This window comes from Pelophylax lessonae (genome assembly GCF_965119305.1).
Source record: "Pelophylax lessonae genome assembly, chromosome: 1".
Lineage (NCBI taxonomy): Eukaryota > Metazoa > Chordata > Amphibia > Anura > Ranidae > Pelophylax > Pelophylax lessonae.
In genome coordinates, this window is record NC_138768.1 from 431238965 (window position 1) to 431254570 (window position 15606).

The 15606-nt window shown below is 41.0% G+C and overlaps 1 protein-coding gene across 1 annotated transcript in view; it reads left to right on the top strand.

Annotated features, from left to right (window-relative positions):
* LOC309546722 (uncharacterized protein) overlaps positions 1 to 15606 on the top strand; it is a gene marked incomplete at its 3' end in the record, with an annotated part of 73926 nt that overhangs the window by 11057 nt on the left and 47263 nt on the right. The window contains exons 3-4 of the mRNA XM_082246424.1: positions 1636 to 1792; positions 10338 to 10390. Coding sequence (XP_082102550.1) covers positions 1636 to 1792; positions 10338 to 10390 — 210 coding nt within the window. The remainder of the gene's footprint in view (positions 1 to 1635; positions 1793 to 10337; positions 10391 to 15606) is intronic.

Genomic DNA, 15606 nt, shown 5'->3' on the forward strand with positions numbered 1-15606 from the left:
GCACCGTGACCTCACATGCCTGTACCTACCTGTTTTTCCCTGGCCTGGGTCCATCCATCCTTCCCTGATGATAAGGATATCTGCACTCTGGTCTGGGCCCGGCCTGGGTAACTTGATAAATCTTGCACCGTGACCTGCCTGAGTGCCTGTACTACCTACCTGTTCTGGCCTGGCCTGGGTCCAGGCCAGGCCAGAACAGGTAGGTACAGGCAGGTCACGGTGCAAGAATAATATCAAGTTACCCAGGCCGGGCCCAGACCAGAGTGTGCAGATATCATTATATATAATATCATGGATGGCTGGATGGATGAAAGGGGGCATGTACGCCGGTCACTACATTGAAAGGGGCATGTACGCTTGTCACTACATTGAAAGGGGCATGTACGCTGGTCACTACATTGAAAGGGGGCCTGTACGCTGGTCACTACATTAAAAGGGGGCATGTACGCTGGTCACTACATTGAAAGGGGCATGTACGCTTGTCACTACATTGAAAGGGGCATGTACGCTGGTCACTACATTGAAAGGGGCATGTACGCTTGTCACTACATTGAAAGGGGGCCTGTACGCTGGTCACTACATTGAAAGGGGCATGTGCGCTTGTCACTACATTGAAAGGGGCATGTACGCTGGTCACTACATTGAAAGGGGCATGTACGCTTGTCACTACATTGAAAGGGGCATGTACGCTGGTCACTACATTGAAAGGGGGCCTGTACACTGGTCACTACATTGAAAGAGGCATGTACGCTTGTCACTACATTGAAAGGGGCATGCACGCTGGTCACTACATTGAAAGGGGGCCTGTACGCTGGTCACTACATTGAAAGGGGGCATGTACGCTGGTCACTACATTGAAAAGGGCATGTATGCTGGTCACTACATTGAAAGGGGCATGTACGCTGGTCACTACATTGAAAGGGGGCCTGTACGCTGGTCACTGCATTGAAAGGGGGCATGTACGCTGGTCACTGCATTGAAAGGGGGCAGGTACGCTGGTTGCTGCATTGAAAGGGGGCATGTACGCTGGTCACTGCATTGAAAGGGGGCAGGTACGCTGGTCGCTGCATTGAAAGGGGGCCTGTACTGTGGGATTAGTGCTAGGGGGTCTGTACTGTGGGGTTTTTGCTAGGGGGTCTGTACTGTGGGGTTTGTGCCACTCTCAGTCAGTGTATCCCATAATAGGGTGTCTGTCACAGTATATCCCATAATAGGGCCCCTGCTCCCTATTATGGGATATACTAGTACTGAGAGACCCCTTAATATGTGATATATTGGGAGAATTTGTTCACGCAAGCAAAATACAGGGGACAAAATGGGTGTAGTCTATAAGGGGTGGGGCTTCTGAGAAATGGGAGGGGTCAAAATAGAAGGGCGGGGTCTTGCGCCCCCCCATCTTAAAACTTCGCCAGCCGCCACTGCTATTGACGCAACAGCTACAGCACTGTCTCACTTGCTCCTTGATACCGTGAAGTAGCAAGTAGTTTCATTGGCTCTCTGTGCTGAACTGAATGGTGAGGGAGCTTGGGGAATAAAGACGAGGAGGGCCTTGCACAGGTTAGCTTCTAAGGAACATAAGCATATTTGTATACTCCTGTTGGCAGATAACTGAATGACAACTTTGTTATTTTTCAGGAAAAGTATTTGCAGTACTTCAGATCATCATGGGAGTTGTGGCTGTGGCAACATCAACAGCATATATTGCAATTTATCAAGTTACTCTAGACTGGTTTAGTGGCTTCAGTTTCATCGTGATCTTTATTGTTTCCTTTATAAGTTTTATTCCAATCAGGTAACAATGTCGATTTTTTTGTACTTTTGTAGTATTTCATCATACACCCAAAAGGGTTGATAGATAATGCATGCATGTTGCCGTATACAAATTTCAGTATGCCCATGCTATAACTCAAAAAAGTTGAGTGATACTCCCGCTACACGTGACTGAGAACTGATGTTTTATAAGTTAGATACAATATGTATCATATGACAGGCATCATTAGGCATACAGGCATTAGGAAATATACTGTGTGTATATATATATATATATATATATATATTGTGACAGGAAGTCAGGTAAATCTGTGGGTGATGTCACAGACGGGAGATACATTTCTGCCTTGTTTAGACAATTCACCAATTACTATCAGGTGTCAGCTGCAGAGGTAGCCTGAAAGGTTTAAGGACGTTGGAAAGCTTCAGCTATTCAGAATGAGGCAATTAAGGCCTCTATAAGTTATCCAGAGGATGACTACTGATTGCTGCATCCTGAGGCTTTGTGCGTTAAGGAGAGCAGTGAGCTGAGAAAGACTTCTGAAGGTGAGGTGGTGTTGACTTTTTCTGTGTGAAAAGAAAACAAATGGACTATTGGTCTTCTGCTGTATGACCAGCAGTGTCTGCCCAGCAGTAGGTTGGGACAGACACCATAGGTAGGTTCCTGTGTTGTGAAGGTAGACGCCCCAAGTGGCCAGGGTTTATTTTATGTTTGTTTGATTTGCGCTGTTTGGATGCTTGCACTTGTTTCCAGCAAATTGGAAGAATAAACCATAGACCGCTGTTTTCAACCACTCCTCGGCTGTCTCTCTGTGTAACGAACCCACCCAAGGGGTCACCCTACCGAGCTAACCCCTTACAATATATATATATATATATATATGTATATACACTGCTCAAAAAAATAAAAGAACACTTTGAAAACGCATCAGATTCTAATAGGTAAAAATATCATGCAGGATATCTATACTGATATGGACTGGGTAATGTGTTAGGAATGAAAGGATGCCACATCGTTTGATGAAAATCAAAATTATCAATCTACAGAGGGCGGAATTCAATGATAAGTGAACATTTTTTGAAGAAGGCTAGTCCATTTTGATGAAATTTCATTGCACCAACTCAAAATGGTACTCAGTAGCTTGTTTGGCCCCCACGTGCTTGTATGGATGCCTGACAATGTTTGGGCATGCTCCTAATGAGATGATGGATGGTGACCTGGGGTATTTACTCCCAGATCTGGATCAGGGCATCACTGAGCTCCTGAACAGACTGAAGTACAACCTGGTGGCGTTGGATGGACAAAAACATAATGTCCCAGAGGTGTTCTATTGGATTTAGGTTAGGCGAGCGTGGGGGCCATTCAATGGTATCAATTCCTTCATCCTCCAGGAACTGGCTGCATACTCTCACCACATAAGGCCAGGCATTGTCGTACACCAGGAGGAACCCAGAACCCACTGCACCAGTGTAGGGTCTGACAATGGATCCATGGATTTCATCCTGATACCTAATTGGTATCCCTCCATCGATAGACCATCACTAGCCCACCATAAAACTGGTCATGCTAAATGATGTTACACACAGTATAACATTCTCCACTGCTTCTCCAAACCCTTTCACGTCTGTCTCATGTGCTCAGGGTGAACCTGCTCTCATCTGTGTAAAGCATAGGACGCCAGTGGTGGACCTGTCAATTCTGGTGTTCAACGGCAAATGACAATCGAGCTCCATGGTGCTGGGCAGTGAGCACAGGGCCCACTAAAGGACATCAGGCTCTCAGGGCACCTTCATGAAGTCTGTTTCTGATTGTTTAGTAACAGACATTTATACCAGCGGCCTGCTGAAGGTCATTTTGTAGGGCTCTGGCAGTGCTCATCCCATTCCTCCTTGCACAAAAGAGCAGATACTGGTCCTGCTGATGTGTTAAGGACCTTCTACAGCCCTGTCCAGCACTCCTAGAGTAACTGCCTGTCTTGGAATCCTCTCCATGCTCCTGAGACTGTTCTGTGATACACAGCAAATCTTCTGGCAATGGCACATATCGATGTGCCATCCTGGAGGAGTTGGACTGCCTGTGCAACCTCTATACAGTCCAGGTATCGCCTCATGCTACCAGTAGGGACACTGAGCCTAGCCAAATTCAAAAATAGTCAAAAACAGTCAGAAGAAAGGAGTAGGGAAAAATATTATAGGCATTCACCTGCAAAACCATTCCTGTTTAAAGAGTCATCTCTTTGTTGCCCATCTAGTGCACCTGTTGATAATTTAATTAACACCAAAGCAGCTGAAATGGATTAACAACCTCTGCTACTTAACTGGCCAGATCAATATTCCAGGAGTTTAATTGATTTGATGTTAAACTCTGATTAAAAAGTGTTCCTTTAATTTTTTGAACAGTGTATACACATATATATATATATATATATATATATATATATATATATATATATACATATATATATATACACACATATATATACAGTATCTCACAAACGTGAGTACACCTCTCACATTTTTGTAAATATTTTTTTATTTTGTTATATCTTTTCATGTGACAACACTGACAAAAAAATGACACTTTGCTACAATGTAAAGTAGTGAGTGTACAGCTTGTATAACAATGTAAATTTGCTATTCCTTTAAAATAACTCAACACACAGCCATTAATGTCTAAACCGCTGGCAACAAAAGTGAGTACACCCCTAAGTTAAAATGTCTAAATTGGACCCAAAGTTTCAATATTTTGTGTGACCACCATTATTTTCCAGCACTGCCTTAACCCTCTTGGGCATGGAGTTCACCAGAGCTTCACAGGTTGCCACTGGAGTCCTCTTCCACTCCTCCATGATGACATCACGGAGCTGGTGGATGTTAGAGACCTTACGCTCATCCATCCAGGGTTTAGGTCTGGAGACATGCTTGGCTTGTCTTTGTACTCCTCACCTGGTTGCCGCCACACATGCTTGACATCATCTGAACCAAATAAGTTTATCTTCAGTCTCATCAGACTACAGGACATGGTTCCAGTAATCCATGTCCTTAGTCCACTTATCTACAGCAAACTGTTTGTGGGCTTTCTTTTGCATCATCTTTAGAAGAGGCTTCCTTCTGGGACGACAGCCATGCAGGCCAATTTGATGTAGTGTGTGGTGTATGGTCTGAGCACTGACAGGCTGACCCGCCCACCCTTTTAAACCTCTGCAGCAATGCCAACAGCACTCATACGTCTATTTCCCAAAGACAACCTCTGGATGTGACACTGAGCACGTGCACTCAATTTCTTTGGTCTGCTTCCCATTCACACCTGAGACCTTGTAACACTAACGAGTCACATGACACCGGGGAGAGAAAAATGGCTAATTGGGCCCAATGTTGACATTTACACTTAGGGGTGTACTCACTTTTGTTGCAAGCGGTTTAGACATTAATGGCTGTGTTGAGTTATTTTGAGGGGACAGCAAATTTACACTGTTATACAAGCTACTCACTACTTTACATTGTAGCAAAGTGTCATTTCTTCAGTGTTGTCACATGAAAGGATATAATAAAATATTTACAAAAATGTGAGAGGTGTACTCACTTTTGTGAGATACTGTATAGATAGATAGATAGATAGATAGATAGATAGATAGATAGATAGATAGATAGATAGATAGATAGATAGATAGATAGATAGATAGATAGATAGATAGATAGATAGATAGATAGATAGATAGATAGATAGATAGATAGATAGAGCTAAACCAGCTGTACAGCTAACTCACCACAAGATGGCAGCCTTCGCTTTTAAATGAAAATGCAGAACTGAGTTACAACATTGTAAATTATTAATACAACATACTTTAGCAACAACTTCAACACTGTGCCATATATGGTATCTAGAGTTAATCTCCAGGCAGAAATAAAAATCATCAATAAATGTTAAGTTTTCATTCTGATAAAACGCCTGTTAAACACTTGCAACTAGTGTTAGTGCCTGCATTTGTGTTTACTATAACCTCTGATAACTCTGCAAAGGCATTTTAATTGGGAGAGGGAGGGACAATTCTAGGGATCAATCAGACTTGCTGCATGCCATATGCTGACAGTTAAAGTGGCTGTAAACCTCCAGACATATGATCAAAATATATTAAATCCCTCGATAGTGTGTACTTGTCTCAATCCAGATCACTAAGTGTGATTTCTGTCTGCTGCTTCATTCCTCTGCTATCAGCCTGAATCTCTTCTAAGTTTTCCTGACACCAAGAGAAAAAAGGTGACAGGGGAGGAAGCTCCAGCACACAGCCTGGGATTGATAGCCTCAGTTCCTGTGTGCTGTGTGAAGGAGGTGTGTGTCTTTTCTCCAATCAGTTCTCCTCACTGAGCTGTCCACCTCCTGTTTTCTGAAAGCTCAGACAAAGCTGTATATATAGGAGAAGAGGAGGCTTCAGATAAACAGGTACAACTTATGTAGCAGGATTTGCTTTATCACTGTGTATCACCCGCTGCCAGACACTTCACTGGGTATATGTAAGGATTTACAACCACTTTAAACATGCTGAGGAAAGGGCAAATGAGGCAGAAGAGGATCTTAGTGTGCTGCAATGCCAATCACAAAGCTGAGGCCGTGCTGTCCAGATCACATAACTGGCTCCATAGTAGTAGTACAAATCCTTTGGCAGGTCATCATTGGCACCTTCAACAGTTCATCAATGATCTGAATATTTGATCTACGAACAACATACTATATGGATATTTAATCAGGGTTTTCACTTAGAATCAGAGCCTGCTGGGGGATTTCTCTTACTGCCATTAACATCATCATTATCCCATCGTAGTCACAGTGAGTACATTTACTATTTGTACTTACTACCAGCTGTTATCAATTTTGTTTCACATGTGAAAGCTAGAGAGACAGAGTTAGTAGACTAAAGCTCACCACACACGTTACAATCTGATTGTACAATCTCCTCTAGATCTACACACAAGTATGTAATGCAAAAACCTGTATAATGGATATACACTCACCGGCCACTTTATTCATATGGACACCTGTTCAATTGCTTGGTAACACAAATTGCTAATCAGCTAATCACATGGCAGCAACTCAATGCAATTAGACATCTAGATGTGGTGAAGACGACTTTCTGAAGTTAAAACGAAGGAATAAATGGGGAAGAAAGGGGATTTAAGTAACTTTGAATATGGCATGGTTGTTGGTGCCAGACGGGCTGGTCGGAGTATTTTAAAAACTGCTGATCTACTGGGATTTTTACACATAACCATCACTAGAGTTTACAGAGAATAGTACGAAAAAGAGAAAATATCCAGTGAGCGGCAGTTGTGTGGAGGAAAATGCCTTGTTGATGTCAGAGGAGAATGGGCAGACTGGTTCAAGATGATAGATAGGCAACAGTAACTCAAAAAAACACTTGTTACAACCAAGGTATGCAAAATACCATCTCTGAATGCACAACACATCGAACCTTGAAGCAGATGGGCTACAGCAGCAGAAGACCACTCCTGTCAGTCAAGAACAGGAAATTGAGGCTACAATTCGCACAGGCTCACCAAAATTGGACAATAGAAGATTGGAAAAATGTTGCCTAGTCTGATGAGTCTCAATTTCAGCTGCGACATTCAGCTGGTAGGGTAAGAATTTGGCTTAAACAACATGAAAGCATGGATCCATCCTGCCTTGTATCAACGGTTCAGGCTGGTGCTGGTGGTGTAATGGTGTTGGGGATATTTTCTTGGCACACTTTGGGCCCCTTAGTACCAATTGAGCATAATGGCACTTTTCCACTGTAAGTACCGGCTCGGCTCCACTCCGCCCTGCTTGGCTCGGTTTGGTTTTCAACTGCATGGTACCGCATGGTATGGTGTTGGAACGGTTCGGTATGCTTTGGTACGGTTTGCTTTTCCACTAAAGTAGTAAGTGGGTGGGTTAACAATGATTCTCTGACCAATCAGTGGCTAGTAGTGTAAACAGTCAAGGCTGCAGGCAAAGGATTGTGGGATATGGTATCGGTACGGCCCTCTTGGAACCACAACCGAGGTGGTACTGTTTAATCAAGCCGTACCGTTCGGTTCCATGTAGTGGAAAAGCGCCGCTGTACAGTACCGAACTGTTCCAACACCGTACCATGTGGTACCATGCAGTAAAAAAGCGCAAAAGTGAGCCAAACCGTTCGGTTCCATGCAGCGGAAAAGCGCCTTTACACGCCATAGCCTACCTGAGTATTGTTGCTGACCATGTCCATCCGTTTATGACTACAGTGTCCCCATCTTCTGATAGCTATTTACAGCAGGATAATGCACCGTGTCACAAAGCTCAAATCATCTCACCACTGGTTACTCGAACATCACAATGAGTTCACTGTACTCCAATGGCCTCCACACTCACCACATCTGGTCCAATAGAGCACCTTTGGAATGTGGTGGAACTGGAGATTCGCATCATGGATGTGCAGCCGACAAATCTGCAGCAACTGTGTGATTCTATCATGCCAATATGGACCAAAATCTCTGAGCAATGTTTCCAACACCTTGTTGAATCTATGCCACCAAGAATTAAGGCAGCTCTGAAGGCAAAAAGGGGTCCAACCTGATAGTAGCAAGGTGTACCTAATAAAGTAACCATTGAGTTTATATTGTTTGGATAAATTAGCTAGGCTCTTAATTGTACAGATTGTACCATGTATGGTGAGCCTTAGATTTCCGTGTACAGATCAGTGTTCCCAACCATCAGTATTTTTACTTGCAGCCAGTAAAAAATGGACAGTTTTCTTCTGCCATAAATGACAGTGACAGGAAAAGGTTGCCAGTAAAAAATATGGCTGTGACGTTTGACTCGGAACTGCGCACATGCAGTTCCGGTCCAGAGCCGACCTGCTACAAGGTATTCGGCCAGCGCTGGCGGGGAGGCGGTTCTAGTGGAGGCGGGGCCTGAGTGTGTTGTGTGATGTCATAGTGCAAGGAAGCCAAGTGGAGCGGCTGAAGCCTTGTGTGCGGGTCTGCGGAACAGGAGCAAGGGAAGCCAGGAGTAGAAATGGCAATGCTGTTTGAACTGGAGTGGAATGAAGGGACCACCTGGCGCAGAGAGAGACTGTCATTGTGATTTAGGAGGGGACGTGTCATGTTGGTGAGGTGTCATCATTATCTGTGCTGCTGCACACTGCTGTCAGTGACACTGTGAGTGTCAATTTTTATGTGTGTGTGCCTGTCCATTCTAATTTCTTGTCCATTCTTACTTACTATATCAAAAATAAAATAAGAAATATGTTTTTTGCCGTAATATCTTACCTTTAATCACATTGCTAATTGCATGTTGTACTTATTTGTAGCCTAAACACTGAAATTTGCACTTAAAATGTGTAACTTTTGGAAATACCAATAAAAACGTGGTGGTGCCAGTGAATTTTGGGTGTCATGTCAGTAAATTTCAATCTGGTAGGTTTCAACACCGGTACAGATCCTTGGGCATCCAAAAAATATCTCTCTGCAATTTTCTTTTTTCTTTTATCCCCTCATAACCTATAAGGATAATGTTAGCTCTAAAGAATCTTATGATTTTAAGATGAACATCTGAGCAGGATTTTTCATATTTTCAGAATATCACTAGTAAAATTAGATAATAAATTTGCAATTTGTAGATAATTGTTTTGCCAGACCAATATATGTGACATGACTGTTTTCCCACCCTCATTTATTGTTCTAATATTCCCTGCATGGGTCATTTCTTAACTTTTCTCTAACAGAGTATGGGAAGACTAGATCCCCTGTCTGATTTTTATTGTCTGTGTTCCTGTTGCAGATTTTCCCTCAGTAGCCCTGGATAGAAGTAAAAAGCCCCACAGGAATTTTAATCCATAACAACAAAAAAATCATTTTTGGCTTTATGTACACTTTAAAGTAGAACTATAGGAAAAAATGTTTGTTTTTTTTTCATTTTGGATTAAGTAAGAGAGGGTTATAACCCTTGTCAGATTTTGTTTTCGCCATCTCTGTCCTATTGCAGAGATTTCCCTTCACTTCCTGTCCCATAACCAAGCAGGAAGTGAGAGGAAATCCCTACAAATGAAGGGAATTCCTTGGGGACCCCCAGGTCACCAGAACTAGTGTCCTCGTTGGAACATTTTCCCTCTATTACTTTTCTGGGGATAACCCCAAATTTTACGATCTTCTTCTACTTTCATTTTCAATGATAATGGCAAATTGGACAATCAGAGAAGTTGAATTTCCTTAATGAGGGCACAGACAGCAATACAAATTGTCAGGTGTTCTAATCTATCTCTACTCTATCCAAAACTATAAAAAAAAAAAAAAAATTGCCTTTAGTTATACTTTAACTCATGGCTGTCTTTACAAATGCAATGATCTAACATTTGCTGCACAGACTATTTAATTTCCATGTAATAATGCTCATAATAATCATATACTATCAGCAACTGTTATGCAATTAATTCTATTATGTATGTAATACTATGTTTAGCATCAACATTTAGCTACTTCATGTTGTATTTTTGTAGGTAATTTACTTTATGTTGTTAAATAACTTATAGTTCTCTAATCATATTTTATAGCTTTATAGCCTGGCAAACATGTACAAGAAAGGAATCACATGCAACTCAGGAATAATGGACTAGAGTATATGACTCACAGAAGGATAACTTTACTTAATATGCTGTATAGTATGTTACTGACTGCTGTGTCACTTGTGTTCTAACAATTAACAGTGAATAGAATTGCTTAATGAAGCTATTGTTTGTATTTGATAATTTCTGCAATAAAGCTTTTTTATTGGAAAAAAAAAAAATGTGTTTGGTTGCTGAATCAGAATGATGGTAAATCTGCCCAGGTTTGATTCGCCAAAGGTTCAGCAAAAGTGTTGGAAATTCTGCAGACCTGAACTTATAATTCCACTTAATTCTATGGGGAGGCAATCTTGTTCAATTCTGGCCAATTTTAGGGCTAAAAGGCAATCCAATGTATAAAAAAATAAATAAAAAAAAAAGGAATGAGAGGCTAGGAACTACACTTGGAGAATCAATTTTTTTATTTTATCATTAGCTTGGTTTACATAAAGCAGCAGTACCCCAATCATATTTCATTTTACCTTTCAATTATTTTATTGATAACATTAATAAGGATACACAAACTGTTTCAAAAATACAGCAAATTGGATGCACATTTTAACATCAAAAGTCAACCTTATATCTGCTCGCATGGGTTTACCCGACAGCTAAGAACGTTGTATTCTGTGGCTGAAGGTACATTAGGCATTCACAGGATACAGAAGTAAGTGTCGGCCAGTATAGGCCCCGAAAATTAGCCCAGATGGGTTTACCTGACAGCTACGAATTTAGTATTTGGCGGCTGAAGGTACATCAGGCATTCACAGGATAGATTATAGGGAAGGGGGTGATGCGGAGTATTTCCTTATAAGTTCTAACAAAACAATAAAGTAGCCTGGAAAACAGAAAGCCTCTGACCTGCTATTTAAATGAGAATCCAAAGGTCTGAGTTGGGAGCGGGGCCCATGCACCATGGTATGGTTGTGAAACGTATGGGTCCCCCATTCCCACTCCAGGTAGAGGCCTTGGAGACCAAGGGTAGGCAACCCCAGGGTGAGCTGAGGTACCAACTGATGGTCCAATAGGGCCAAGATGTATATCTTATTTCATTCTAATTTGACATAAGGCTTTCTTTTAGGTAGCTTTAGCAGTAACACATGCTTTTTTATTATATGGTAATAAATAGAGTTTGCCATTCGTTTGCTGTGGTTGTCCCTGTTCTCGCTGATGCAAAAAAATCTGCCCTGCTCCTGGCCAATTTCTATCAAGCTCTGATTAAGCAGGACATTTTAATGAGATAGAATTGGATAAGAAATGTACTAGAGAAAAAGAGTGCACGCAGGTGCTTTACAAGAAGAACTAAGCGGTCACATATGACACAGCATTGTAAATTTGGCCAGCAACAGGACAACTTTAAATAGCAAGAATAGACCCAAATTCTACTAGAGACAAAAGGACAAGCTGGGTCTTTACTACAAGAATGCAAACGATACATTAGTATGAAATTGTCAAGCAGCAAGACAGTTTTAATCAAGGATAATAGGCCTAAGTGGTGTATGCCTAACTTATTTTACTTATGGGGATGAATATGAGTGATATAATATGAGGTAGATTACGGGCACACTGTTTTTTTGCAGGTTTTTTTCTCTCAAACAATGCAATGGTGTGCTGTGAACAAAAGGCAGCCCAACAAACAAATGGTCAGTGAATGCTGCTCTTTGAACATCCCAAACTTATAAAACATCCCTATTAATATAGAATAAAAAGCCCACAAAAGACATAAAGATCCCATAATACTACACCGAAACACAAGGCAATCAATATCATAGAATTAAAAACAATAAATCCCATAATAAATGAAAACTCCAAAATATTAATAGTAAAAGATTAGGACAGAACACATTGACCCATTAAAAGATATACAGGGGGAAATGGTTACAAGTGACAGGGAGATGGCTGATGTAATAAATACATTTTTCTCTTCAGTTTGCACAGATGAAAGAGATGGGTTTAAAAACCACAACAGTAACATCAGTGACGGGAGACTTGGGGTATCTCTGTGGCTGACAAAGTTTTTCTAGTCTTTTTTTAGTCTAGTTTTTTTTTTTTTAGAAAAAAAAGAGGTTATACGTACCTGCTCTGTGCAACCATATTGCACAGAAATGTCATTACCTCCTCTTCTGGCCATCCCTGATGGTGCTGTAGTGTACCCCCTCCTTCAGGTGTCACCGGTAGCAAGCCGTGTGCTAAGAAGGCACCCATGCTTGTAGGCTCCCAAGCCAGACTGTGTGCATATATCTGAAAACTCTAACAATGTGCCTGAATTATCAAAATAATATTTTATTGGACCACTATGTGGGAGTTATCAATGAGCTTTAAACGCAATAGCAATAAGCGGAGCATGCAGGGTTTTGAGTTATAACCATTATTTAGGTAGAGAGATTAAATAGAATCACATTTTGGAATTCTGGAAATAAGAAAGATTAGTTTGAGGTGGTTACCTCCCAAAACAACATTTTATAGTCCACGCTCCACTTCTTACCTGCCGATCACGCATCTGTAGGAGATGTAGTCTATAACCAAAAATATTTTTTGCTTCACCAATCTTTTTGTATTGTATTTTATTTTATTTGTATTTCATTAACAGTAAAAGCTACATTTTAGGGCCTAGTGGGCTTAATGCAGCCCACAGCACTAGTAAGCTGCACCCCTACACCCTTCTCACAGCAGTTTGACTGTCAGCGGCAGGAGCCTATGGCTCTGCTGCCCTTAGTATTGTGGAAGTAGAAAGTGAGAGGAGCCGTTCTGTAGCCAGGGACAGCTCTGGATCGGTGACAAGAAGTTTAGCAGGGATGTTGGAGTAGGATAGTGGGGCATTTTTTACCGTAATGCAAAGATTGTATTAAAGGTGCAAAATGTTTCCACTTTAGAACTACTTTTAAGCTTGTTTAGACTTGCGGTTGGGGGACATTAAGAACACGTGGCAGCAGGCAGGGGTGTTGACTTACCCCGATACTTCGCTTCATGCCTGTGGAAAAAATTACCCACATATCATGTTCAGCATGCAGCAAGTCCCCCGAACAGAACCCTTTCAAGTGAATGAGGAAGCACCACAAACGCCCAGGGGCTAAAACAGGCGATGAAAAGGATTTACATCCCTTTATCATTGACTGTCAAACAGCTCTGAAAAACGGTCTAACCACTGATCACTTTTCAGAGAAGCAGGGGCTAGCCTTTGTGTCAGCAAATCTCCAGGTCCAAATGGCTTACACCCAAGAGTTCTCAAGGAAACTAACCAAGGTATAGCTGGTCCATTTTTCTTAGTTTTTAGAAGACCTTACAGACAGAAAACTTACCAATCGATGATGATAAAAAGCAAATGGTGTACTGATATTCAAAAAAGGTTCAAGATGTATACCAGGTAACTATAGATCAGTTAGGCTTACATCAATGTATTAAAGGTATGGGAGGGTATGCTAAGGAACTATATTCAAGAATTTGTCAGCAAAAATGGTAAGTAACAACCAGAATGGATTTATGAATCCATCTTGTCAGACCATCCTACTAACATTCTATGAGGAAGTAAGCAGTAATTTATATAGAGGGAGACCATTGGATGTTGTTTATTTGGACTTTGCTATAGCATTCAATACAATTTTCCACAAACACCTAATGTAGAAGTTAAAGTCCATTGGCATTGGAAAAATATATAAATGTACATGAATATAAAATTGCTTACAGGAATGTGTCCAGAGAGTAGATATTAATGGCCTATTTTATGAATTATCTAAAGGTCATGAGCAGAGATCCCCAGGGTTCGATCCTGGGAACAATTCTGCTCATCTTGTTTATAAATGATATAGAGTTGGGAAGAAGTAGTTTAAACTCATTGTTTGTTGATGATACCAAGCTATGTAGAGCAATAACTTGGGACACAGAATCTTACAAGAAGATCTTGTTAACAATGTAGCAGATGAGTTTCAATATTGAAAAATGTAACGTTAGGTACCTGGGAGCCAAAAATGTGTATGCAAGCTTCTCGTTTGGAGGGGCTCCTCTGGGGGAATTCCGACGATCTGAACGACCATGGATTCAGCTGTCACAAATCGGGTAATTGAGCCTCACATATCATGAAAAAAGCTTCGGAAGAGGCTACCCTCAGTAAAAAAAACATTTAATTAAAACAATAAATCCAGTAATTAGGGTCTGCAGATCACAAGGTTTATTTAAATAAACGTAGAGCCGGTTAACACTACCGCGACCAGAAAGTAGCCCCATGAAGGCTCGAGCGACATTTTAGCGTGACTTTGAAGAGACTTGTTTAGAGACTTGGAAGAGACTTGTGCACTACTTTGAAGAGACTTAAATGATAGGCGACTTTGTCTGTGGGGAATGCCTGGCTAATCTTTTTCTTCTTCCTGGAAAGTCTGATAACAAGTCGCTTGAAAATAGATAAGGATCCGACTTAGAGGCAACTCCCATTGAAGTCTATGTGCACAAGTCGGATAGAGGTCGCCTTGAAGTAGTACAGGAAATTTTTCTGAAGTCGGAGCGACTTCAGTAGTGCATATTAAGACGGCTCTCATTCATTTACATTGAATTTGTAATGACAAGAGACTTGGGGCGACTTGAGGGCACACAAGTCGTGTCCCAAGTCGGAGTAGTGTGAACCGGCTCTAAGAGTTTGCTATGATTTGTATATAATGTATTCAGCAAAAGTGTTATATTGTAAAATGTTGTAAATAAAGGACAAATAAGTCACAAAAAATGTGCAATACCACCACCTTGTGGTAACTTATGATACTGCAGTGGTAAAAAATTTAGAGGTGCAGTAGAAATGTGTGATCCCAGCTCCTGTGGGATGCAGTTTTGTGGATATCAGTGACTATAATTTATAGCAAGCAATGCATATCCTCTGCAAACTGATGCAACTTTTTCTGATTTAAAACAGTCCAAAGCTAAAATCATAACAATTACAGAAATACTGCCTTTTTTATCATTATTGTTTAAACACCAAAAATAGCAAGTGTTAAAATATATATATATATGCTGTATATGTATATATATATATATATATATATATATATATATATATATATATATATATATATATATAAGAAGCTTCAGTGGCTCCACAGTGATCGGTCATGATACATGCAACCTCTTGCCCAGAGCATTGATTCATTATGCCATCAACGTGGATGCCACACTATGTTGGTTTGTGATTGAGTATGGCCCTGTTTGTCCTGCCGGGCCCACAGCTCCCAGGATAGACATT